The 26,257-nt window shown below is 40.0% G+C and overlaps 2 protein-coding genes across 6 annotated transcripts; one reads left to right on the top strand and one right to left on the bottom strand.

Annotated features, from left to right (window-relative positions):
* Window positions 1–187: 187 nt before the first annotated feature.
* LOC113022405 (uncharacterized protein C1orf159) lies at window positions 188–13,439 on the top strand. 2 transcript variants are annotated; one of them, XM_026167777.2, is made up of 9 exons: window positions 188–386; window positions 2,011–2,091; window positions 2,186–2,270; window positions 2,972–3,067; window positions 3,155–3,211; window positions 3,333–3,467; window positions 3,580–3,605; window positions 3,732–3,756; window positions 4,000–5,678. In XM_026167777.2, the coding sequence occupies exons 2-9, from the start codon at window positions 2,020–2,022 to the stop codon at window positions 4,101–4,103; spliced, it is 600 nt and encodes a 199-aa protein (XP_026023562.1). In that variant the 5' UTR covers window positions 188–386; window positions 2,011–2,019; the 3' UTR covers window positions 4,104–5,678. The 2 variants fall into 2 exon arrangements, with proteins under 2 accessions (XP_026023562.1, XP_080157386.1); XM_080301260.1 differs by lacking the exons at window positions 188–386; window positions 2,011–2,091; window positions 2,186–2,270; ... (1 more) ...; window positions 3,155–3,211; window positions 3,333–3,467 and adding exons at window positions 7,752–10,594; window positions 10,674–10,790; window positions 12,207–13,439 and having other exon boundaries at window positions 3,474–3,756; window positions 4,000–7,029.
* A 306-nt stretch (window positions 13,440–13,745) lies between these two features.
* rereb (arginine-glutamic acid dipeptide (RE) repeats b) lies at window positions 13,746–26,009 on the bottom strand. 4 transcript variants are annotated; one of them, XM_026167766.2, is made up of 17 exons: window positions 25,745–26,009; window positions 24,846–24,894; window positions 23,831–23,955; window positions 21,586–21,685; window positions 21,404–21,502; window positions 20,936–21,016; window positions 20,652–20,805; window positions 20,419–20,505; window positions 20,123–20,316; window positions 19,774–19,935; window positions 19,245–19,355; window positions 17,908–19,043; window positions 16,289–16,493; window positions 15,503–16,205; window positions 15,271–15,411; window positions 15,003–15,177; window positions 13,746–14,773 (listed from the first exon to the last, which is right to left on the bottom strand). In XM_026167766.2, exons 1-17 carry the CDS (start codon window positions 25,768–25,770, stop codon window positions 14,740–14,742), a joined length of 3,582 nt encoding a protein of 1,193 aa, XP_026023551.2. In that variant the 5' UTR covers window positions 25,771–26,009; the 3' UTR covers window positions 13,746–14,739. The 4 variants fall into 4 exon arrangements, with proteins under 4 accessions (XP_026023551.2, XP_080157384.1, XP_026023552.2 ...); XM_080301258.1 differs by having other exon boundaries at window positions 15,003–15,171; XM_026167767.2 differs by having other exon boundaries at window positions 19,774–19,932.
* Window positions 26,010–26,257: the final 248 nt, after the last annotated feature.

Raw genomic sequence — 26,257 nt, 5'->3', positions numbered from 1 at the left:
AAATTCAAGAGCGTTGTGTGTACTGATCCATTATTAATATTATCATTATTACTGGTACTAGGAGGAGGACGAAATGGAGAATGAGAAGAGAAATAAAACAAATGTTCTGCTTGTTATTCTGTTCTTTCTCACAGGAGCGTCGCCGTTCTTATAACTCTTATTTTGAAAGGCGTTTCCGGAAGTTTACATGCTAAATGTAAATCCGGTAGCTGTGAGCCAGTCGTTGTAGGATTATCTGTTTGTGGGTCAACACCAGAGGTGTTGTGATGAGCAGTCTGGCAATAGCTGTTACTATCTGAGTGGTAACACCTCCGCGGCGGACGAGACCAGCCGGTTACTAAACCGCGCCTAGGAGTTTGGTCAGGCCAAAGCCTGGTGTTTGGCTGGTAAGTTAACTTTTTCTGTCTCCACACTCAGCGGCTACTGATGTTGTTAGATTGTAAATATATCCGATCATGTGAAAAAAGGTTTAGATCTTCAACTCGGTAGTTGGGCGTTATTTTAACTGCTACAACAATCAAGTTAAACCTTCAGCTCGGTGACAGGTGCTAGCTATCGCTGTGTAGCTTCACTGACGTTAGCTCGTTGCGTGCAGTTTTCTGATAATTTAGCTTTGCTGCTTTTCTCCTCAAATAATTGTATTGTGCCGCAGAGTTAGATGTAAAAGTGTAGTTTTTCCACAATAAAAAGTTGTGGGGGGAAATAGTGAAAACTACTTTATTAACAACAACAAAAAGGGCTATGCATTTATTTGTGTTGTCATGAATGTTCAAACTGTTTAATGGTAACTAAATTGTAGTTTACTATCAAGCATATACTGGATCTTCCACTGTTGTGATCAGACAAATGTATTCTTATATTAACTAAGTTAAAGCAGTTAGAGACAAACATATTTACCTACAGTACTGTGCCTTGAGCCATCCTTCATATCTTATTTTGTTTTCTGAAGATTCTTTAAAGTTTTTCTTTGGACATTGGATGCTTTTTCATTCCTTTTCAGTCCATTCCTTGTACCTGACCATTTTTTAAAATTTTGTTAGACCACTTAACACTGACCTGTGAATCATTCAAGCATAAAAGACTCGCCTAATTCAAAGGATGAAGCAGTGTTGTGTCTACCCATAACAGATAGCTTAGCACCTAACCAGTTTTTCTGTCTTTAGTCATTTTGTTACTAGTAACTTGTCACAAAACCACATAATTCGTTCCCATTTATTTAGCCGAATCTCAAAAAAAGAAAGAAAAAGTTGGCACAGTTTGACAGACAGAAAAAAGTATCTTAGCGACAACAAAATGATTTGTAAAGTAAAAACTTAACATTTGCTGGCATGGTGTGCAGCATGACCTTTAAAAATAAGGAAACAGGACAAGTTTGTTTAAGTAATCCAAACCGATTAATAGTATGTGAATGTAGCTAACTGCCACAGGATCTGAAAGATCATCTGGCCCAGTTGATCCACCTACTGTTCACTGAACACTCATCAGAAATGGTCTGAGTGTAATCTTTAAGAAAGGACAACCGTAGTATTCCAAAGTATTAAATAACTGGAATGAAAATCAGCGGCAACAAGTGTTGTTAAGGAGTGATGAAATTGTTTTTGTTTTTTCTTTTTGTCAAATTCTTGGTAAATCTTTTGTGACAATAGGGAGTGAATAATTCCTGTAACCGGAAAAAAAAAACATCTGCAGAACCTGACTATGTGAGGGCAGACATCTGCTTCGACCGGTTGGGGAAGAGAGGAAGGTGAAAGCAAATAGTGTTACAACAAACACTTGGCAGGTTAGACAGGCACTTAACTGCAGAGGGCTCAAATAAAGTCTATAAGTTGCATTAGGGTTGAATAAATAAAAATAAAAAAATGATTTAAGATAAGAAAATCTGAAGCCAGCTCTCATTACTTACTGGTTTTCTAAAAGGAAATTTAGCCAGTATGTAGGCTTTATAGACATCCTGTTTATGAAATGTATTAAGTTGTCTGCTTTTTGTTTTTGTTTGTTTTTTTCTCCAAGGGTTCAAATATGGCTCTGCCATTCCTTCTGGTCTTTGCTGCCACCGTGATTCTTATCAGACCCGAGACGCCTGTAACTAAGGTAGGAAATGAACGTTACCTAAGGCAAAAGACCAGCTCATGCTATGTTCTGCCGATGTCGATCTCTTAATCTATGCATGCTTCTCTGCTTACAGGCCCTACATCAGAACTCACTTGAATGTTGTGGTGATAAGCAAAGAGCTAACAGTTCATGCTCAAATGACACCCACTGTGAACCAGGTAGTGTGGATGTTTTTAATGTCTCATCACTGACGAACACTGGGAGAAAGCATATTGGCCTTATTACGTTGGCTACCACTGAGATTTGACCCGTTTGACATCATTGTTGTTATCAGTATACGATTAGGCAGAGTTAAAAGACTCAGAGTAGTGCAGAGCCTCTGATTGTTAAGTATTTTGGAAATTTGTGCGTATGGTCTCTTTAGTCTAGTTGACCTAAATTATTCCCTATAATGACTCAGAATAATTCATTTCTGAAGTTTGGAAAAAGGCTTGCTGTGCATCGCACTTGTGTGTTAATGTTTAACTACGCATTTGAAGATCTCAGGGATTAAATGTGCATTTAACACTTTGTTTACTTACGATCAATGTCGGCTGTACGTGGCCTTTGATATAAAATGAGTTTGACATCACTGATATAGATGATTTATTCTGTACAGTTGGGATTCAAAGATAAGTTAAAAACAATTCTGCCTTTTTGATACATGAATGGAAACAGCATTTAGCAGCTACTTAAAGATATCTGCGTGATATATCGCCATGCCCTGGTACCTCATCGGATTATAGAAACTGCAGTTAATTTAGTGTATCAAACTGGAGAAAGACTTGTAGTTTGTCGCTACAGCACTATAAATACTCAAATCAAAGTGTGTAAAAATTCACACTATGTAATACAGATGTCATTCTCTTGAATTTCACAGGATGTTTCCTGCGCGTCCTCGAGAACACCAACACCGTCTGCATATTGTGCGACTCGGCAGCTGTCGATTTAGAAAATATAACAGTCTGCACCTACAGTAAGGACTCTGAGCTCTTTGCGTGTTGGATTGTGTCGCTCATGTTTGGGTCGTTTGTGTTAACACGCCTTTTTCTGTGCTTTCTAGACTACACACTGGAGCGTAAAAATCATACAACTGTAACGACAGTTGTTCCTAAAATTGGTAAGATGTGCAGACTGATTTCATGCGGTGTAATATTCCTTGCATGGTTAGAGACGGGAATGTTTGATGCAGTAAATGTCTGTCAGTTCATTTCCTGTTTTTGTGCTGTGTTTTTGTGCAGGTGGCCCTGGTGTGGCAGCCTCTCTACTTCTGGGAACGCTGTTGATCAGCCTCTTCCTGATACTCTCTGTCGCCTCCTTTTTCTACCTCAAACGCTCCAACCGACTTCCAAGTATCTTCTACCGCCGCAACAAGGGTGAGGAGCACTGCACAGTGACTCACAGTGACACGCTTTTGGTGCTGGCTTTGATTTTGTAACTTTCTTTTTTCCCCTCCAAATGCAACATTATGTTTTTGTTCTTTTTCAGCCTTCATATTTCAACCAAGTGAGACAGTAAGTGGATTTTGACTTTTTGTTTTTTTTAGTAGTAGTAGCATATTCAGAGTGTAGAAACTACAAATCTGTTTTCAACGAAGTCTTTGTGCGTCAACTGTTTAACCTTTGCTCTTTTCCTTCCAGGCTGTTATGATCCCCTCCTCGTCAGGTGAGATGGCCACACTCTCTTTTGTAAACTGTAATCTTTGACCAGGAAGTATTATGTGAAGCAGCAGTATTTGGTATTATTCATGAGGATGCATGGAAAATTTTTCTATTTAAAAACAAAACAAAACAATACAAAAAAACCACACAAAATGAGCTCAAACATGCTAATTGTGATTACAGTGAATGTGTCCTCCTGTTCCTCTCACAGATGATTTTATGACCCTTCATTTGCTCTCTTTTCCAGTGAGGAAACCCAGATATGTCCGAAGAGAGCGACCCTCTGCTTCGTCAACACTGAACAGTGCAACCATCACGACAACTTCATCTGCTCAAGTTTATAATGTGTAGGGTGGGGGGTGCAGGTAGGAGAGAGAGCTCAGGAACGCCGTAAGATTTACAAAAGGGTGAAGGAAGACAAAATGACTCTAATAAGGATGGCCAAATTTAACTGTAGCTGCTTTTGCTGGGCTGTTAATTTTTCTCTATGTATTGAGAGTATAACAAAAAACTGACCAGTATCAAGTAACTAACTTTCTGGGGCTCTGAACTGTCTTGTACTCAATTAGTTATTCGTTAAAAATGAAGCAGCCACGCAGTCTAGCCGTCCCAGGAAAAATGGCTCGTGTTCATGTGCAAGTTTGTCTTTTCTTGTGGTAAACGAGAGTTGCTCGTCTCACGATCATGCCTCAGTTTAAGTGGAAATGCTGTCGGCAAGCGTTTTTTTTTTTGTTTGTTTTTTTAATCTGCTGCGTTTGGTCAGAGAATCTGAATGAAGAGTTTGGTGAACGTGGATGCCTGTCAGGTTTGACTCGTAAACCGTTCGTCGCGTCGACTTAGCGACAGAACGGGAACATGCGATAGACATTTTGTTTTTACTTGTGTGCTATTTATTTGCATTTTGTAACTGTGCACTGAGTTTTACTGCTTAGAATTAGGCTGACAGGTTAAAAGACGTGTCATCATAGTTTTATTTCTTCTCTGGTGGACCAGGTCTGTAGGCACTGTATTGATGATGGATTGTTTGATTGTATTTTGTACTTTTGTTGTTGCCGTTGTATTTATTATTTTTGTAATCAGTCAAGGTGAATGTATTCCACGTGCATAACACAGAGCATGCATTGCAGTTGCATGCTCATTTTTTTTTCCATTCCATGTGCAGAGCCAATGCTTCACTCTTTTTTTTTTCTTTTTTTTTTAAAGAGCTGTGATCCTGCTGATGCATATAAAATAAGAGTTCCTCTTTTTTCCTGTCAAAATTTAGAATTTCCAAACATCCCCGTGCACTTTATACATCTGAGGTCTTCACTGGACTTTGGACCTTGATTTTTTTTCTTTCTCAAAGAAATCAATGTTGCTATTTAGTGTGATTGAGATCTTTTTTTTTTTTTCTGTTGCGTAGACGGCAGCTCTGTAGTTGCATTTTGAACATTACTTGATTACCATTAACTTTGCCAAATGTATGAAGAATATGGCTTTGTCCTAAATGCTGTTACTGTGATGACTCTGCCATTATGAGCTTTAAATGGAGCCAGGAAGCATTTAATCACAATGCGTCTGTGCTAATAATTGGGTATTTGAATTATGACAAGTGGCCTTTTTACTGTAGCTCCAATCCTTAACCCTATCCAAGTTCTACATTGTAGTTTTGATTCACAAGATGGTTCTAAAAGTTATGTCTGTCTTTAGCATGTGTGGAGCAATCTGAACCAGATAGAAGGCAGCAGTCATTCCATGAATATTCCTCTTTTGGCTTCATGTGTTTACTGTTGTACAAAAAACCATAAGCTAAAAACATGTACATATTGTTTTATACAAATGATGTATCGTTTTTGTAATGATGTACATATTCTAGTTTCAGTGCCATGAATAAATTCAGAAGATCTAAGTATTGTTTGCAGAAATAAAGCACCTTTCATAAGCCAATGCAAAGTTGCCTTTTTTTGTCTTTACTGTTGTTTTGTAAACTCGAATGAATTCTATCCGCTGTCTTGAGAAGGGAAAAGGTTAAATTGTTCAAATTAACTTACAAAAAAAACCATTATTTATAACATTGACAATATTTATACTATTAAAATAATACAGAGAAAGCAAAACCACAGAGAAAAACTTTAAACAATATACAATCTATAACAATCTCAGAGAGTGCAAATCCCCCTGAAGGGCAAAGGCTGTACTACAACTTTACGATGTTTTTTTTTTTTTTACAACATGCTGATGTCAACCTTTTATTAAACATGATAACTTCAGCTTTTTCCTAATTTGTGTGGCCTATGACCTTGAGGCATTATTGAAAGTGTATTTTATGATCATCTTATTCTTTACAAACATTCCTATTCCATATGACTGAAGTTTTTTTTTTTCTACAAACTGTAAAATCTTTAATCTGTCAGATGTTAACATATGTTCGTGCAGTGGGTGATTTTGTGAAACTTAATGATTTTTAGTGTGATGCCACAGGGTGTCATACTGAAAAAATATGTGTGTTGTGCAACTCTTTTAATGCGATATATTACTTGATATGATGTCTTGGCATTTCTTTTCAAGGTCACCTTTGACCTTGGACGTTAACAGTGAAGGTTAAGGTCAAATGCTTTGCCATCCTAGGTGCTCGTGACCCCAAGACCTAGTATTTTGTTGTTGTTTCAAGGTGATCCATACAAAATTTAGGGTAAAAGTTTTGGTAGTTTTTACTCATTTTCATTTTTGGTGAAACCCTGACCCGTTTTTCACAAAAAGTTGTTAGAAGTATCTACAGATGTGAAAACTGCAAAAAACAAGACTGCTGACGTTACAGCCAACAAAAATTTAAGAAATCGATCAAACAAGAACACTATCATTTCCTAAATGTTGCCGATACAATCGAAGGAAGAATTTTAAAAATAATTTTCAAGATAAAAGACATTTTATGAAAGTTTTTATGAAAAGATTTTGTTTTTTGGAAAATAAATGCATGTGTTTATGAATGACAGTAAAAATGTTTGGATTTCTGTCGTGTTTTAATGTAATAATAGAACTTATATTGCTGTTATTATTATCAGGGTTAATATTTTGGGGTGCTGGAATGTCTCGTGTCTGGCAGTCGAGGGAAGGACGTTTGCACCAGGAGCTACATGTGACAGGACATACTACTCTATTTATAACATCTGAGTGCAAGGGCCCAGTCTGACATATGCAAGGGCAGATGGACATCGTAGCTTAACTATTCCTGCAGGAAAACGCAAAGCTACCTCTAAAATTGGATGATTTAAAAAATAAATAAATAAATCTGCATCAGGTAAGCCTCTGCATATTTTACTAAAGCACATTTAACATAATATAGTGTGGTTATACAGCTCGTGGTTATGGATACTGCTGGTAAGATATTTTGCAGTATTGACCCACAATAGTTTATATTCTGATAATATTAATTAGGACAAAAAAGTAATACTAATGGTATTTTACTGTTACTTAAACAAAACCGCAGAAAATGGCAAATGTATTGTGTTTGACACATTGAGGCCTATCATAATCATTTTTGAGATTTTCCCTATGTTGAAAAGGCAAAACAAACCCAATGTAGATGTTTGTTAAGTTCATATGTTGTTCCCTGACACTGGGCAGCTGATTTGTTTTCATATCAGATTATATGACCTGTTTTCAAAGATCAGGGCCCTGGAGTATTTTGGGGTTTGTTATGGAGCTTGTGACTAAGGTGCTTTGGTGTTACTTTGCCACTCTGAAGTCTCGCTCATTCATCAAACTTTGATCTGAGAAAGCTTTGCCCTCTACACAATGGCTTCCTTTAATGACAGGTGATTATAAGCAATGTTAAGCCTAAGACAAATGCACATGCTCTATATTTAACTCAAATGTGTTGACGTAACCATATCTGCTACCAAAGATACCAAGAATGGATTGTTATGCATCACTCAAGGCCACTTTAGTTAAGCTTGTGCAAAAAAAAAAAAAAAAAAAAAAATCCGTTTAAGTATAATTATATATTCTTCTTTTTTTTAGATTGAGGAGCATGTGAATTGTCAGAATGGATGATTTAGATCACAGTATTCACATTGCAGAGGATGACTGGACAAGCTTCTATGAGGAGAGTGAGGAGTGCAGTCTGCAGCAGCCTTCACTTGCCTGCCTTGATGATGCCAGTCTCACAGATTCAGAGGATTCGGGAAACCTAAGCTCAGCTGTCAGCCAAAGCCAGCAAGACTCACAGCAGAATCCTGATAATGACAAAGATGGAGATACAAGCAACACAGCAGAATGCACCGAAGAAGAAAGCTCTAATTTGTCAGTGCCACTTAATCAGCCGGAGGATGCTGCAACAAAATCTGAAGAGGACTCTGAAGCATATCCTAAATGTCCTGCACCAGTCCCAGAGGAGACGGGTTACAGCGCTACAAACACTCTGCAAACTGAGCTACTGAATAAATCAGAACATCTGACAAAAGATGGAGAAGTGCAGCCAGAGAGTGAACCGCTTTCTTGTCACCAAACAGGATTAAATGTGAATGAGCCAGACACGACAGAGAGGGCTGTAAACGAAGATGTAAGGAGTGTTTCTGCAAGAGCAGAGAAGGAACGCTGGTTTGTGACAGTGAACGATAATCCCGCACGATGGCGAGCACGTCCCACCGCTGTAAAAAAAAAACGAAGACAAAAAAAACCCTTTGAGAGACGTCATGCGTGCAACGCTACTCAGGAGAACTCACCTGAAAGTGGTGTAAAGTTAGAGATGAATAAAAATAAACCTGCATCTCAGGCAAGAAGGGAATCTAAATCAAACCAAAACCAAAAATCAGGCAGCAACCCAAGTTATGAACACAACGTGGGGGTAGGAGTCATTTCAGAATCATCACAAGCGGCTTTAATATCTGATGAAGAAGACAATTTTCCATCACTCAAACAAAATATTCTTAAGCCGATGATGAAGAGAAGCAAAAGTGAACCAGACAGCTCAGCTTTGATGGCACGAGACCCACTCACGCATTCACAGATAGAGAATGAGGAGTGCGATGAGCTTGAAGACAGTGCTGAGTTCCTCTCCGTTTACAGTTATGATTCAGAAAGCTATTTGTCAGCAGCTGAATCAGTGGAGGAAACTCAGCATCCTCCTCAACACCCAGAAATGTGCCGCTCGTTATCTTTGACATCCGGCTGCCAAAAAAAAGATGCTGACTCTACACAGGACGGACAAATGCATTCTTCTTTTTCCACCAATGTGTCAGCTGCCAGCTGTAAAATTTATGAAGCTACCGGCGCTGTGCCTTCCCCGATGCATCCATCTGCCAACCAAAGAAATACAAGCATGCCAGATCATATCCCCCCATGTGAAAATGAAACACACTGCTTGATACTCTTGGACACACCTGGAGCCCAAAGACATAAAATCAATCTTTCAGTACCTGGTTTCTCTAAGGAAGAACAGCCCTCCCCTCTCTGTGTTCCTGATGTAACAGTAAAACCTTGCTCTGAGGAAGACTGCCCAGAAACATATGCCAAAGCTGAGGGTCACAGTCAGTACGCCATCTCTGCTTTTTGGGATGAAATGGAAAAATTGACAATAAATGACATTTTGCAGCTCAGAATGAATAGAGGCTCATCACCTATAGAAACAGAAGAAGCCACGACACCAAATGTAGATGAATCCCCAACAAATCATGACCCTCTGGTTGACACTGTGGAGTATAATTTGTCTTGCAGCACTCCCATGGATATTTCAGACACAGCAGACTCGGACTATTTTACGCAGGCTGACGAATCTAAGCCAGACCAATCAAGCTGTGAGTTTTCCACCTCAGATTTTGAAGAGGAGTACTGGCAGTTTGTTGGCCCCAGCAGGAACCCCAGCCCTGACCCTCACAGAAAAAACAAGCACAGCAGGAGTGACTCTCCATTCTTCTCAAACGATGAGTCCACATGCTCCGAAGGCAGAGAGACGCCTGTGCCTTTAGAGGACTTTGCAGGGCAGTGTTTTGACAGCCAGAAGCCCCACACTTTGACCTCAAGCACACTTGCATTGCCTAGACAGTTAACCAAAAGTAAAAGTATGCAGAATATACAAACTCTCAACAGAGAGAATGCATCTTTGCCTGCTTTACTTGGTAGTGATGAAAGTAGTCTGTTTTTTAGCAGATGTCAGTCTTTGGCAGAAAACACTGCTTTTAAACTAAGTGACAGCCTGGGAACACAAATTCCTCTGTCTTTTCTATCCAGCACAGACTTTCTTGATTACCAAATATCTTACCCAGAGGTGTTTGAATACTTTTTCACAGAGGATAAAGTAAACTCTGACTCCAGGCACTTCACTGTTTATGATCCAAAAGACATCTCCATGCCTCCTGTCTTTGACTATGCTCTTTGTTCATGTAGAGATGAAATGTCTTTCTCTCCTCTTCACTGCAACGAGGAGAAACCCATCCCCATTTTCTCTTGTTCTCATCCTACCGTCAGAGAACTCACACTGCCCAAGGTGGGCAGTGGGTTTGCACTCAATGTTTTCTTGAGTGCAAACTCTGATGAAGTGGATGACATCTCTCCCCTGAGAATTGTGTCTCATTCTTTCATTCAGGCCCACCAACATGGATCCACAGTAGAAGCAGCCGTGGGTGGATCTGCCAGCTGGAAAAGTTTACTGCCGATAAGAAAAATTCACTTCCATGATAAAGGGAGCATATGGTGCAGAGGATCTGGTGACTGGGTGTTTCCGGTTGACTTCGAGAAGATACCCAGCAGGAGAGAAGATCCAGGGGCACCGGTGCTGAGTGTGGGAAGGGTCTCCCCGGCTTCCTCGCAGCTGTTTAGAGAGCTAGAAGAGCAGCATTTCATTTTGGAAACTATACAGACAACAAGTAAACATGAGCTTACGTAAAATCAGGAGACATAAATGTAAAAATGCAACATATTTAATTTCACTTTTTGCCCTTACAGGACACCAGGGCATCTTCTCCACACTGAAGCAGTCAGACATGTGTTTAGTCTGCATTGCCTTTGCCTCCTGGGTACTAAGATCCTCTGATCCAGAGGCTGCTGATGCCTGGAAAGCAGGTATGATCATTTCTGAATTTATGTTCGTCTATCAGTCATAGTCAGTCGTGATGTTTTTTTCCATTACTTTGCTATGTTTCCTGATAAAATTTAGGGTAACAATTTATGATTGGGCACCCTTTTCAGTAGTTAATTTTGAAAGTACTGAATAGGCAAATTTTAAGTGATTAGTAGTTTTTTGGTATTTTTGTAGAAAAATAAATTATTTTCCCATCTTCCATCAAGTACACCTTACTCTTGGGGCACAGGCGATGTTATGGAGAGGCTCAACTCTAAGGTACTATATAGATAAGAGTCAAAGGAGCTTGCAAAGAAAAGCGTCTGGACTTCTTTAAGTTACTTGAAGACGTTTCACCTCTCATCCGAGAAGCTTCTTCAGTTCTAAGGTCAAATGGTGGAGAGTCCCAGATATAAACCTAGTGGGAGTGACCCCCCACAGAGGGACAAAAGGACCCCCTTATGATCCTCTAATCGCCTGAGCCACATATAGATAAGAAGACACTGTACACTCATTTTGATAGTTATGTTTGAATTGTGATTATAAAAAATCATGTTTTTATGTAAGTTGGTAAGAAAGAACAGACCTTATTATATTTATATTGGTAAAATAAAAGGCGCAAGATTGATCCACTTCATAATATGGCCCGTGCCCTAAAAAGTACTTATGATGTAAGATGGGGAAATATGGTTTGTTTCAAAAATTACAATTAAATTGCACACTACTAAAAATTACTTATGCAGTACTTTAAATCACTTACAGTACAAATTGTGTCTCTTTTCCTGTAACATTGTTGAAAGTGAGGCAAAGTTAATCAACTTCATAATATGACCCGCACCCCAAAAAGTACAGTGTACTTACAACGTAAAGGGAACGTATGGGGAGATATTGTTTTGTACTTAAAATTTATTATGAAGTACTTTAAATTACTTATAGTATAATGTGTGTCTCCTTTTCTGTAAGCTACCCAAAATTTAAGCAATACATAAAAGTACCTAGGCATTACTTACATTTATTTACAATATAATTATTAGTTTTTCCCTGTAACATACCTGAAGTTATGCAATACTTACAATTACTCTTGAACTATAAATTACTTACGTTATTTACAGTCTAATTATTTATTTTTTTCCTTTAAACACTTGACTTGTACCCCCTTATTCTAGTGTACCTACTTTTAAGTATTTGTAGGCAAATTTAATCACATTCGATTTTCAAATCAAATACACTGAAATTCCATTTAGTTACTAGAGAATTGCATCTTTAGTTGTAGGCTTTATTATGAAGTTTTGCCAATTTTAGTAAGGAAAATAACTTTTGCCTTAAAACATTAAACATTTTCCCTGTCACATGTTTGTGTACTAGGTGATCAAACATGAAAAGTTGAAATTCAAAATAACCATGGAAATCCTTTTCAGCTCTACTAGCAAATCTGAGTGCACTATCAGCTATCCGGTACCTGCGGCAGTATGTGAAGAAGAGGAATCCTCAACTTGAATTCTGATATGTACATACAAAACAAACTACTTCCAGCCATTCTCACTTGGGTCCATGGATAAAAAGAAATCCACTGTATTTATATTTTGCAAAATGTCTACAGTTAAAGTACATACACAAAGTTTAAAGCTGCAGCCCGGCATGAATTGAGAGAGATGAAAGTTGTTTCCAGCCTCAGTTGTTCTGGTGCAATTTTTAGGTCAAGTATGGACAGTATGTGACAAAGATATTCAGGATTTATAGCTTCAGTGTGAAAGAACAACAATGCAGTTTAGAGCCACAAAGCAGAGATTTTACAGCGATATCAGGCATTTTAACGTTTTATTAACTTCAGTGTGTCACTTCTGGGTAGGCCTGAGTTGATACAAGGACCATAACTAGACATTTTAGATTTGCTCACCACCTTCCACTTTGAATGTCTTGTTGTCCTAAAACACACAGCTGCATAATGTCAGAGCAGCTTAATTTCGACCAGATGGAGAGTGTAAGTGGTTGTCTGTGTGGAGGAAGAAAGGTTTTGCTGTAGATGTCTCATATGTATTTTGCTGTATGTTGGAGGGAAAGGTTAAATAATTGACAGAAAAGCTTTGAATACAAACAGTGGCTCGCAAATGTCTTTGTTTGAGAGAATCTTAAGACAAAGTCACGTCTGTGTGGTTTAAGAGGTGTTTAGAGGGGCTCTGGCATTTTTCAAACATTTTCTACAAGATGAAATTATTCAGATTCAGCTGAATAAGGTTAACTCAGCTTATTATTGTGGAAAATCCTGGGTAAATTAAAATAAATAAACTGGTTTAGTGTCAAATTTGTTTGTTTTCTTCTTGGTTCCGTTATCAGGTAGGGGGGCACAGAGGCACAAGTGGGGAGATGTTGGTTTAAAATTATTAAAAAGTCAGCGCAAGATCTCCTATGATGATGTCACATCCTGCAGGTGTACAAATTTCAAGCTAAACAAATTTCTCATTAGTACCTTCAACAAAACACAAAAGACAACAATTTATATGTTTAGTTGGTATTAGTGTCTCAAATTTATCTTGTTGCTCTTGTGAAATGACAATTTTGTTCAAAGATTTTCATGTAAATGGTTGTTGTCAAAACACTTCATGTGATTTGCTTTTAGTGCCACAAACGATTAAATGCAATCAAATCAAGAATGAGAGCCTTTTCCTCTGTCTGAACACAAGCTGAACTTCATAACCTCCAGAAATGTAAAATTAGCTGCAGAATGGTTCTACTAAGACATTTTCACACATGCACATCAGCCCTGGTGGAGCTGTATGCGAGATTGGCAATTTTGTGACACACCGGATTGGCTCTAGATGGATTATAACGTGCCAACTCCCTAGAACGTGTCTGAGGGAACACAGTAAGAGAATTAACTGCCTTAACCAAAGTGAGTATTTCAACTACACTTTTAGTGTCTCTTTGGGAAAAAGGAAGAGCAGGAAGTGCAAATAGGACATGGTGTCAATTCAGAAATATTTATTGAAATAAATATGTCATGGATACACTTTCATATCATGTCACATAAATACTGAATTTGGGCAGTTCTTTTTAAAAATGTTCAAGCTGAAGTTTCGATCCAATTAAGTTGTTCTCATTAAAACTGTAAATACGCTTTCCTAATAAAATCAATTAAAACACTGTCTGTAAAGACAGATCATGGTCCGATTCTAGTCACTGCAACTAATAATACTATATACTGTTTTTAGCTTATGACTTACTTTTGTGCTGGATCAAGGGTCGAGTGTTCACAACTACTGTTATATCAACTCGCTCATATAGGTACAATCTCAAAAATGAATGAATAAAAGCTTCGGTTATAGTGTGAAAAGATATCTTGATATATAAAACTTTCGGATTTAAACAAATATTTAGCAGATTTAGGAGTACATACAACCTCTACTATGCTTTCAAAGGCTAAACATCACAATGCAACTCGCTACTCTAGTTTGGTGAAAACTGAAGACTGAGTCATGCTAGGTTATTACAATCATCCACACATCGATTTAAATGTCATTCTGTACAAGGAAATCTTTTAGAAATCATTACAGAGATAGTTATAGTTGACACCAAAGTCAGTCTGTTTTCATATCCTTTATAAGAGCTGAATTTTAGCTCATTTAAGTGACTGCATAACAAACAAGTTTTTTAGAGTCACTTTAAATCTCACATAAGAGTCAGAATAATAATATTATTATTAATAATGCTATTATTATCAGTGTTGAATATTATAATAATAAAGTAGTATAAATTTTCTAGTGATATGAAAATCTCAGACGGACTTTGACAGTCGCATTAAGTGCTGAACAAGGAATGCACATAGAGATCCACAAATATTTTTCTAAAATATATTAAAACAAACAAAAATGACACAAAATATTCTCTTACAGTTTCAAAAGTACACAGTATTGGGTAAAAGTTTAGAGTTTCAGGGCATGCACCTCCTTGGACTCAAGATGGCTTGTCACCTTCTTTCTTCAGACGGCTTTTGACAAACAGAAAAAGAGTTAGATGGTGCAATGACGTGTAACAACTGACATGAGTTTCCCTGAGCAGTGTTGACTGCATGTTGGACATTTTGGCAAATGATGTAAAAGTATCACTGAAAAGTACAATTTCAATTTGTACCTTGCGCAGTTAAATGGTCAAACATGAATTCAGATAGAGAATTTTATTATTCAAATTACTAAAGTGACCGAATAGAGAGAGCTCACCTGTAATAATCCTCCTGACCTGGTAGAGGGCCTCCATGCAGGTGATGCCCGTGCAGCCACTGCTGCTCCATTGCCATCCTCTGCAGCTCTGCAGACTGAGCATGCATGGCCTGAAGCTGATGAGCTGCAGACATCGGAGGAATTGGGCCCTGCAGCTCTCGTGGATACGCTGCTCCTTTTCAAATTTAAACAAGGTCACAGTGAACCAGTGGAATTTAGAAATGAGTCAAGATGTGGTCTGTGACTAAGTACATTAAAGACTACAAACCAAATAGTGGGTGGCGCAGCATCTCATGATCATGAGGAAGATCGCTAAGTAAAGGGTTGGGGATTGGGCCTGCAGGGAAAGGGAATCGGGCCAAACGTGGTCCTGTTGCCAGAGGATCCACTAGTGGATGAGGGCTTGAACCTGTTTGAAGAAAAAAGAAAGACCTATTGTAAAAAGCTAAAGTAATATTAAGACCTTGATATGTTGAATACTGCTGAATAATTAACTTCACCTTGACCGAGGGGGTCCTGTTGGTGCAGGTGGAGGTGGGAGTGAATGTGAGAGTGTTGGTGATGATGGGGTGTAACATTAAGCATCTGCAGCCTGGCAGCAGGATCAGTCGCCACTGAAGCCATCCTCTCAGCGTGAAGCCGCTCTGCAGTGAGTCGCTCAGCGTAAGTCAGCTCCGGGCGCAGCTGAGGTGCCGCTAACACCATTCTTTCACGCTCTAGGTGGTTCAGCCCAGGATGGAACGGCGCAAAGGGATGTGGGGGCCCAGGTATGTGAGGAAGACCTAATGGCCCATGTCTTGCAAAGTGCTCCATAGGGTTTGCAGCAGGGTGCAAGGTTTCCAGGTCTGGGGGTTTGACCTCAAAGCCAGGCTTCATCCTCTCGCGTAACTCCCTCTCTCTGAGGTTCCTCAGCTCACGCTCTCTGAGGCTAGGCTCAGCACTGTACAGGCCAGGCATGTGATAGGCCAGCAAAGGGTCACCAGGGGTCAGGGACACATAGAAAGGATGGTTGCGGTTGGTGGGAGACATGACATGGGGTCGGGCGTATTCGCTTAGGGTGCGCAGGGCAGGTGTGTCTGGGCCAATGTAGGGAGGAACGGCTGCTACTGTGGTGGGCGGCTGCTCAAAGGAGGGGCGTCCGTGGCCTTGAGCCACCATTTGAGCTTCACTCATACGACTGTCATGAGAGGAGCTGGATGCTCTCTGTAAGCAAATGAGAGATAACTGTTGACATGTTTTATGTAACAAAAAGGGGAAAAATGAAATTAAAAGAATATTGCACTTACAGCACTTCTGTCGGCCTCCCTTTCTCGCTCTCTCTCTCTGTCCTTCTCCCTTTCCCGTTCTTGTCGAGCACTGAGCTCAGCTTCTCTCCTGGCCTTTTCCACAGCTTCCTCTCTTTTCTTGGCCAGCTTGGAGGATGGCAGTGGAGTAAAGAAAAGGTCTGTCCTGGCACACGAGTTGTAGCCACGATCCAAGTGCTTGATAAACCTGAAATATTTAACAGATATGCATTTATGAGCACTGAGTATCAGCTTCATATGCACAAAACTGCATTACGAATCATTCAAAAAGTTTAGCTTTTATATTATAGACGCAAAGTCTAATGAAATTTAAACAACACTTTCATTTAATGTTGATTTGCTTGCAAAAATATCTATTTTTAGATGGTTCTTTAAATGAAGCATTGAGATTTTTCTTCACTTAACCTGAAACTCATTTATGTATGTTTATTAAATTACTCTCAGCTATTAAGAAACTTTATCAAGAACCAGTATTACAACATTGTTTATGCTCATTGTTTGATTGTCTTAGGTCCATCACTTATCTGGAAATGAAAATAAAAGTAAACGTTATGATTTTGATCTAAGTCTCCCAATACAAAGAGCTTCAGACAGACTTCAGGCAGATTTAAAAGCCTGGTGAAACATTTGAAGGGCATTTTGGATCAACTTAAGTTCTAGTCGAAGAATGAATCATTTTGTGTGAACTTCCAGACTAGCTGAGGGGTTGGTGTGAGTTTATTATCCTGCCAATTATTGTGTTTTCAATTTTTTTTGTCACGCTTTACAACAAATTAATAATATCAAAATCTAAATTTTGACCGGAGACAAACAGAAATACATCCAGTCAATTTGGTGGAAAAGCAAAATGTGCTGCAAACTGGCCCACGGTTAAAGCAGCTACTGTAACAGTAGTTCCCATGACTACTTGTATATGAAAAGTGTGACTTGTATTGATACATAAAATTACCACCACAGTCTACAGTCCATTTCAGCTGCATTGCTCAGCTCTTTGACTCTGCTCCAATACTTTTACTCTTTTAGGTGTCATTGCTCTCACACATCTGTTTGTTTAAAGCTTCAAGAATTGGTGTAAAGAACAATAAAATATAAAACTTAAGAAAAAAATACTGCCATCTTGAGATCACAGAGACTTACATCACACAGACTCTCACACACCCTTTGCACTGGACTTTGATTTTTATCTCAGCTACGCTCCTGCATAGTTTAACAAGTGCATCATACTGAGTTGTGATGCTATCTGCTGACACAAACACACTGAAAAGATGAAAACAATACCAGCTATTGTATTGTGGCTGGTAAAAATTCACTGTTCACTGATTGCCCAGGACAAAAAATATCAGACAAGCAAGTTCAGAGAGGAGATAATGAGCCTAGTGGAGAATTTCTCAGCTGAGTAAAGATGAGATATACTTTATTGTTCTCAGACATTTCTCAGACAGAAGTGCTGAACGCGAAAGGGAAACATATTTTTCTCACAGGTCAAAACATCTTTTAAAAGGAGAAAAAATGCTGGACTGACATTTCTCAGGTGATTTTACTGCACCTGTCAAGTAAAACCTGGATTGTTTTTTGCAACAAACAAACAAACAAAAACATACCGTGCAGACTGACTGGCATGACTTGCCATGTTGACAATGGTTGGCTCTGGTGAGGGGCTTCGAGGTGGAGACGGTGGGCTCTCAGCCTCCTCCATCTCATCAAGAGGCTCCTCTTTAACCTGAACTTGCGAACCTCCTGCAGCGCTGCCAGACGAAGGTCTCAGAGGAAGAGATTGGAATGATGGCTGGAGGCTCGGTACAGGGCCAATAGCAGCGGGTGTTACAGAGGTGAGGGGGTGTGAGGCTGCAGCAGGTGAGTAAGAGGAAGTCATGTTTTTTCCAGAGTTTGTCTGCACCTGAGAGATCACTGGAAGCTGGCTTGGAAGTGAATGCACAGGCAAAGGTTGTGGCATAAGCTGAAGAGGGGGAGGGGGAGCACCTGGAGGATGCTGGTTGGGCAAGGAATTGAGAGGCTTTAGAGCAGGAGGCGGCGGAAGATTAGAGGGCATCTGGGGGAAAGGTGTAGCAGACTGATGGGGAAGCTGTTTGTGTGAAGGTGGAATAGGAGTAGTGGGAGGAGGCTTGACTTGAGGACCAGGAAGAGGAGGCTGGTGGAGCTGACCATCCCTAAAGAAGGATGGGGGTCGTTGGGGGGGCAAAGGTGATGAACCATGCAGCTGCAAAGGCTGCGCAGAGTTGAGAGTGGATGGGATCTGAAATGCTGGAGGAACAGGAGACTCCTGTTCCAATGATGATGGCAGAGCAGGTGGACCGGAAATACAGTGAGGGGTGGGCTGTGCACGGCTATTTGTGCCTACTGTGGCAGCTGACTGGCCAGTGGCGGCCTGAGGGGGATCTGGAGAGGGAGGAGGGGGGCTCTGAGCTGGGTCTGCAGAGGGTATGCTTTGCAGTAGCTGGGGAGTGATAGGCTGTGAGGGGAGGGCTTGGGGGACCGGTGTGTCAGCTAACACAGCAGTGGGGGCAACCGGCTCTGATGGAACACCGTTGGGCTGGGCAGATGAGTCAGAATCACTCTCGTTGCCCTGCTGAGGGCTGGGAATGCTAGGAGAAGAGCTTCGGTTGTCTTGATCGATGTCTTTGGTGTCACTGCTGCCATCGTCCTGAGCACTGCGACTCTCTGAAGAGCTTTCCTCCTCAACCTCAGCCTCACCCTCTGAACGCGAGCTCTGTGGATCCTGGAGGAACACACACGCACGCACGCGCGCGCGCGCGCACACACACACACACACACACACACACACACACACACACACACTAGTAAAAAGCGCTATACAAATACAGGCCAATTACCATTTTTACCATTACAAAAATGATGAGGATCATCATAAAAGTGTTACTGCAGCTTTAGTTTGCAATAAGTGCTCATGTGCTCTCACCTGTGTCTTTGGCCTTTTAGGTGTTACTTTCTCAGGCTCATCGGGCTCCTGAGCAGCACTTTCCCGTACACGTTTTGCTGACTTTTGTGACGTGACCTCCTCTTTTATCCTCTGCAGAGGACAAAAATGTCATTACTCTCCACAAATTAGATGACTCCAACCGACAGAACTATACACACATCGTAATGCTGTGCACACAGCTGTTTAAATATTAGCTTTGTTAAAAGACCGAAAGTTGAGGCACACAACGATGTGTGCTGCAGGTAAAGTTTCTGGGCTGCCTTTCCTCATCACAGCCATCCCTTAAGACTCTCTCCATTTAAAGCAATGCATTATCAGGGACCGTAACATCTAGTCTTTTTCCTGAAAAATTATGTGGTTGTCAAGGCAAAAAGAAAAAAAAAAAAAAAAAGAAACCCACACTCCACTGTTTGGCAGCAACCAAAGTGACCCACAAACAACCAAGCTAGTATCACAAGATAATTCCAAACAGGTCCAACAAGTATACGAATAGGTAATCATGCTCTACCTTGTTTGTTTTCTTTGTGGATTCATTCTTAGTATCTGTGGAAGACGATCTCAAAGAATTGGAGATGGATCCACTCGGGGAGGGCTGGTTACTGGACTGCTGATCCTCACTGGTCGGGGAGCCTGTAAGCCTTCTGTGGCCACTTCGTAACGATGATAACTGCTTTAAAAACAAAACAGAACACACATTTAATATTGTTAAAACCCAAAACAAGGATGACAAGTATCCCTTACTCGCAAAACCTGCAAAGAGGTGAAGCAAGACTTAAAGCTATGAAATCGAATTTAATTGTAATCTAATGTCATTGGTAATAGTGAGTGTGTGGCTGATCTGCCAGCCTCACGCTTACAGGTGCTCTGCTACGCCGTGTCCTCATGGCATGCTTGCTGTTCACTTCTTCCTCCACTTTAACAGGTTTAAACATGAACGGAGCGCTTCCTGACTTTGGGGCTGACGGCAGACATCCGTGTTTGTTTTCATAAGTACGACAACTTGTACACAGCAAAGGGTTGCCTCTCCCACCCTGGTGCCAATCCTTAGAAGCTGTAACAAGAAAAATGGCTTTAGGTACAAGTTTCACTGTTAACTGTTTAAAAACAGCTTTCTTTATCAGCTTTTAGCCACTGTTCTAAAACTAAAACTCACTTGTTGTGCCACAATGACTGCAACTCTTGCTTTCCTGTTCACTGTCTTCACTATCAAGATCATCATCACTGGCAGAACTTGCATCCACTACAAGAAAACAAACAAACATGCCAAAAACAGCTTAGACCAACACAAAGTCCAGCTCATAGGACTGCCAAACCTCTGGATTTTACAATTACCCCTCCATTCAACAGACTTGGGGACACCTTTCCAAAGAAGCTTATGAGGATTACCTGAATAATTTCGAGACTGTGCGTTCAAAGGAGAAGCTGCAGATCGGGTTTTTGCTTTGCGAGAGGACGGCTGCCTGCGCTGCTGTCGGTAAGCTCTGGTTCCTGCGGCCTCTGGTGTTTTCTTCCAGTGGTAATAGAAAGTGATCAGTTCTCCCTGATGACAAGAACACAGATAGTCATGTTATGACTGTCATGTTATGGCTTTCTGATCAAAGATGTGACAACAGTGACATGTTACAATCATTATAAATTGCTTTGTCTGCAAAAGCATAATGTGAAATTACAGTCTTTTTGCTGGGGAGAAAGTCTTTCCGAATGCGGAAGAAATTTTTGCCATATTGTCTCAAGCCTTTGATGAAGCGTTTCTGTAGGGAGCAACAGAAGGCAAAACAAATTGAATGATATTCAGGCAGAACACTATTACAAACAGGAGCTTTCAATAAACATGCAATTGATTTACCTTGTAAAACTAGTGATCTGCTTTTTAAAACATGTAGCTGTTACAGACGCAATGCTACTGCAGAGATGCATCATATTAGATTCTATCTGAAGAACCATTTAAGATGCAGGCAAACTGCCCAAATAATAATAAAACAAAATACATCTACACTACCCGCAAATACTAAATATGTTATATATATTTAAACCCTTTAGAAATTGTATAAGCTTGCACAAAGATCTAAAAAACCTTTAATGCAATATAACTAAAAAAAAAAAAAAAAAAAAAAAAAAAAAAAAGAAAAGGCTCTCACCACGTCGTCTCCCGACCAACACTTTTCAATAAGTTTTGGCAGAGGCTTCTTAACAAGACGCTGGAGAGCTTTTGCTGCATCATAGTGACTTGCATGAAGCTAAAATAAAAATTGTGGATTTTAATACATCTGCAATAAATGATGCTGGAAAATAATAATATGACTCAAGTTGTGCCTCATACCATGTTCAGAGCATTGAGTGTGGTGTCATCACGGGAGGCTGCTAAACATCCATCCTCTGTGGATCCACCATCACACATCCCTGCAAATGCCGCCATGCTCCTTGAAAATAAACAGAAGTATTTATGTTAACAAGTGAAACCAATGCTGAAGGGGTACCTTTACCCTTTCTTAGTTTGACATTACTTTTCCTATGTTGCCTGCTTACATGATATTTAATAAATCAGGCAAAAAAATAAAGGCGAGAACAGCAATGCAGCTTAAGAGCAAGAAAAGCAACATTTATATCATTGGAGTAGAGCTGGGCGATATGAGATTTTTTCATATCACGATATGTTTTTTTCATTTCAGGCGATAACGATATCTGTCACGATATAAGCCAAATAACTATATTTGTAAGATTTAAATGTGCCGTTGCTCACAAGTAAAATGTGAAATAATCAGCAGCTTGTTTTTAAATATTTATTTCCCATAATAAGTTCAACAGGGTAGATGTACTCAGATAAATAAAGGCAAATATTGCAAACTACACAAAAGGCAGCCGCTAAAGCGTTTAAGTTTCAAAATAGAACAAACGAAACAGACTAAATTGTCAATTCCACTTAGAAACAAAGTATTAATTCTAAAAATAAATCTTAGTTTGTGTTACAGAAGAACAGACAAAACAGACTAACTTTTGTCAATATCAAATAAACTGAGAACTAAAAGGAAATTCTCAATCTCTCCTTGTTGTATAGCTGAGCTTTTCAAACAGTTTTAACAGTTACTTTAGTCTGACAAAAGCCGAATGACGAATTAGCGCTTCCAGTCAGAGACTGAGGCTACGTCCACACGTACACGGGTATTTTTGAAAACGGAGATTTTCCGTTTTCGTTTTAAAAAATAATCCCGTCCACACATAAAGGCAGAAATGAAGGAAAACGCTGCTATGAACATGCCAAAGCAGCAGGTGGCGCTAGATTCCTAACCGTGCAGAAATGTTGGCCAATCAGAAGTCTAGAAGCCTCGGTGGGAAAAAGTAAACAAAGCTGGGGCATAGAAGCAGAAACGAGTCGTATGTGTGGAGGGACAGTAACTGTGTGTATATGTAAGCATTTAAACACTGCAGAGAGTAGAATTAACAGTATTGTAGAAATTCATTTCACCGAAACAATAACGTGGCGCAGTGTGACGCATGCACCAGTTTATTGTATTTCCAGACTTGCTTTCGGCACAATTTACAGTGCACGCTACTCTATTTTTTGTCAGACTTGAAATAGCTGAAATACCTTCACACTACGGAACTTCTATGGCTCTTCCGTTCGACAATCTCTCCGGCGTTGGAACCATCATCTGTTTTCTCTTCGGTCACGCTCGGTTGATTTTTCTAGTCGGCACACTCATTTCCTCCATTATGCGCTGGCTCCATTACCTGCTGGCTGCTTCCCAAACAAACACATGTGCGGCTTGGCACTTGTGCTGTACGTAACAAGTCACGCGACGTGATGCTGCGGCTGTGATTGGTTCGGCTCTGCGCTACTGAATTTGGATCGGCTGACCTTTTTTTTTTTTTTTTTTTTTTTTTAAGAGGACAAGAGCGGCGAGGTATATCGCGATAGCTTAATTTCTCTATCGAGTAAAAGTTATATCGCGATACATATCGTTATATCGCCCAGCTCTACATTGGAGCACTATTTTTTTTTAACTAACAGGTACCGACGAATGAAAAATGTTGCTGAAATGCTGAATACCAACAAACCACCAACACAAGCAACTGTAAGGCCAGATTAGATACAGCAGTATTCACTAAATCCCTGCATCACCGCCTCAATATTTTCTAACTTCAACATAACGCAGCAAAAAAACTCAAAACAAAAAGCACAATAGAGTCTGAACTGACTGAAATCTACTGCAACCAACCAGAAAAGAAATTATCTAACAACAATAGCGAAACCAAGAGTGGTTCTATTTTGCATGTACTTCCTCATCTGTAACACTTTCCTGATGACTGTGTCAAAAGTGGGCCGGTAAGACTGGCTCTCTTTGCCTTTTAGTATTTTTACACCAATAATGGTACGTACTGCCAAAACACATTAAAGGTTACATAACAGTTTTAGATTATTTTGTAATCAAAAAGTTACATCTGTATTTAGCTGTTCAGTAAGGGCACTGAGTTATTTACTATTAGATGTTATTGTAAATTTCTGAAGAAATTTTATACATGCAATTTTTTTTTTATTTGCAAAAGGTGCCAAGACTTCCACTTACCTAGCAGCTCTGAGGTACATGAGAAGGTCACAGTCATTGACCCCAGGCGTCCACATGAGCTCCTCACTCTCTGTTTGAGTTTGCAAACCAGGCGCAGGCCGTGGCTGCAGCTCTGGGAGCTTGGCCTGCAGTGCAACAAACGAAAGGCCAAAAGCACAGCAATTAAATAATCAGTACAAGGGACAACAAAAGCAAAACTTACAAAGAAAAAGCTACAAAAAACACATTATTAGCATGTGTATGAAGTAAATAATGGTTTAAGGTTTTTCTGGTTATCAAATAGGTTTAGCAAGCTGAGTTACATAATAGGATTTCCATGAAGAAACCGGAATGTAACATTAGCTATGAAAGAAACATTTACAAGGGATGCATGTATATCTTTCTTTAATTCACACAGGCTCAAATATATAAATCTTTTATTTATTTGTTATTAGTCCTTTATTTATCCAGGTAAATATCTCATTGAGATGAAAAATCTCATTTCCAAGAGAGACCTGGCTCTTGGCAGTGCTGACAAAGCCGAAGCCTATTAACTTGATTGACAACTGGTAGTTTCTCTTTGCCACCTTAAAAAGGATTTGTTTGACAGCACTCATTGGACTGACCAATACTTAGGTATATTGATTTTCCTTAGATCTTGAGTTCCTTGGACTTTCTCATTGTTCTGAGTATGTATATGTATATGTATGTACACACACACACACACACACACACACACATATACATACACACACAAAAAGAGCAGGATAATACAAACAAACAAAAAAAATCACTGGAAACAGCTGTGGTTATCATACAAATTGGTGCAGCCCTACAAATAAGAAAAAGTTGTGAAACTGCAAACCTGTGCAAGTCCCTGCAGGTTTGAAAGACACATGTTTAGCTACATTGTTCAGAAAACACCTCCTAATCTCAACAAGTCTTGTGGAACTGGCTGTACAGTGAGTCTAGTAGCTGGTGCATTTCTTAATTATAGTTTATTTATAAAAATAAATAAATAAAATAAAGCAGCTACCTGATGACTTGGCCCCACTCTGATCTCTCCCTGTGTGCTGTTTAGGCTCCTGAAAGTACAGAAGAAAAACAAAAAACAGGCAGCATTACATTTCTACACCAGAGCAAATTAAACTCAATTGTATTAATTAACTGCAGTCTGAAATGCATACACATGTATTTAACAGGTAATTAACGCTGTACGGTATGTAGTCAGGCACAAGATCAATATTTGCATGTAACTTGTCAGAGCAGCTTCCCTCGCACAGACTGCACAGTGATTTCAGCAGTGCGATAACATCCCGCCCCTCCGCCTCTGTGGGCCAATCTCAGCCGTGAGCAGCAACGTTTCCTTATATTACATGAATGAAATCCGACGCTACAGCCATCGCAAAACCCTGTCAATCAATCATACATGAGCTGCTAATTTCTACGGACACCATTACGAGAACAGTGTGTGCTACTTTTGGAGATCAGACTGACAGTAAACCCTACCCAGCCTAGTTAACCTAAGCATTCCATAATAATTATCAACATTAGCATGCCTAACATTTTGACACCGATTAGCAGTCTCTCATGTAAATACATGCCTCACGGGAATTCCACAGCCGATTCAATAAATGTTTGCAAACTCTACCTAAGGTTAATCCAATTTACTGACATTATTTACACGATAGCTGCAGAAATAACCGTGCCCAGAAAAGCGTTTTGACAAGCCCGTGCCATTAGCTGCTAACTAGACAGTAGCGTTACGCTGTTATTTTGGCTAGCTTGTTAGCCAGGCACGAACTTCGTGACCACTGACACTCCGACTATTTCACACAAGCTGCTCTCAAAGTAACGCGGGGAAACACTAAAACACACATTTCAAGACAACTAAATAATGCGACGTAAATGAAGGCGGCGAGTTAATGAAGTTACCTCCGCGGACTGAACAGGTCGTCCATGTCGAAGGATGTTTGGATGTGGCTTGTTGACACTACGCAGCGCAGTCAGCGGGCGATACACACAAACTATGCGAATCCCCTATTACATGGCTATTCAAAATGGAGGCGGTGTAGTGGAGGGACTCGCTCTATTTTTTTTCCCTGTGCAATGACCTCAGCAGCCACAGCTAAGACTTCAAAGTTGCCTGGGTGTACATAACTGAGCATGTGCCGCGGATCAGCAGCAAGCAGCGCAAACGATACCGAGGCTTCATGATCATCATCACCACCACCAGCAGCTGCTGCTACCGCTGCTGCACAGGCAGCCATGAATCAAACAACACACCATACTGTGTGTACTGCTGCGGTTATTAGACAGCATTTTGAAACACATCACACCACATTGACCGCCACCTACACAAGCTGTGATTTAGACAATACACTTAATGCGGTTCAGCTTTTTTGTTGTCACATTTGCTTTGAGTTCACCACAAACAGAAGTAAACAA

This window comes from Astatotilapia calliptera, chromosome 5 (genome assembly GCF_964374335.1).
Source record: "Astatotilapia calliptera chromosome 5, fAstCal68.1, whole genome shotgun sequence".
NCBI classification, from domain to species: Eukaryota; Metazoa; Chordata; class Actinopteri; order Cichliformes; family Cichlidae; genus Astatotilapia; species Astatotilapia calliptera.
Note: the sequence above shows the minus strand (reverse complement) of the source record. Positions and strands in the feature narration are given on the sequence as shown.

Coding starts and splice junctions, on each gene's coding strand:
- LOC113022405 (XM_080301260.1), top strand. CDS start 7,777: ATGGATGATTTAGATCACAGTATTCACATTGCAGAGGATGACTGGACA. Junction 10,595..10,673: donor GGAAACTATACAGACAACAA/GTAAACATGAGC, acceptor TTGCCCTTACAG/GACACCAGGGCATCTTCTCC. Junction 10,791..12,206: donor TGCTGATGCCTGGAAAGCAG/GTATGATCATTT, acceptor AATCCTTTTCAG/CTCTACTAGCAAATCTGAGT.
- rereb (XM_026167766.2), bottom strand. CDS start 25,770: ATGGACGACCTGTTCAGTCCGCGGAG. Junction 24,895..25,744: donor GACCTGTTCAGTCCGCGGAG/GTAACTTCATTA, acceptor CTGTACTTTCAG/GAGCCTAAACAGCACACAGG. Junction 14,774..15,002: donor GGTCAGGAGGATTATTACAG/GTGAGCTCTCTC, acceptor GTTTGTCAAAAG/CCGTCTGAAGAAAGAAGGTG.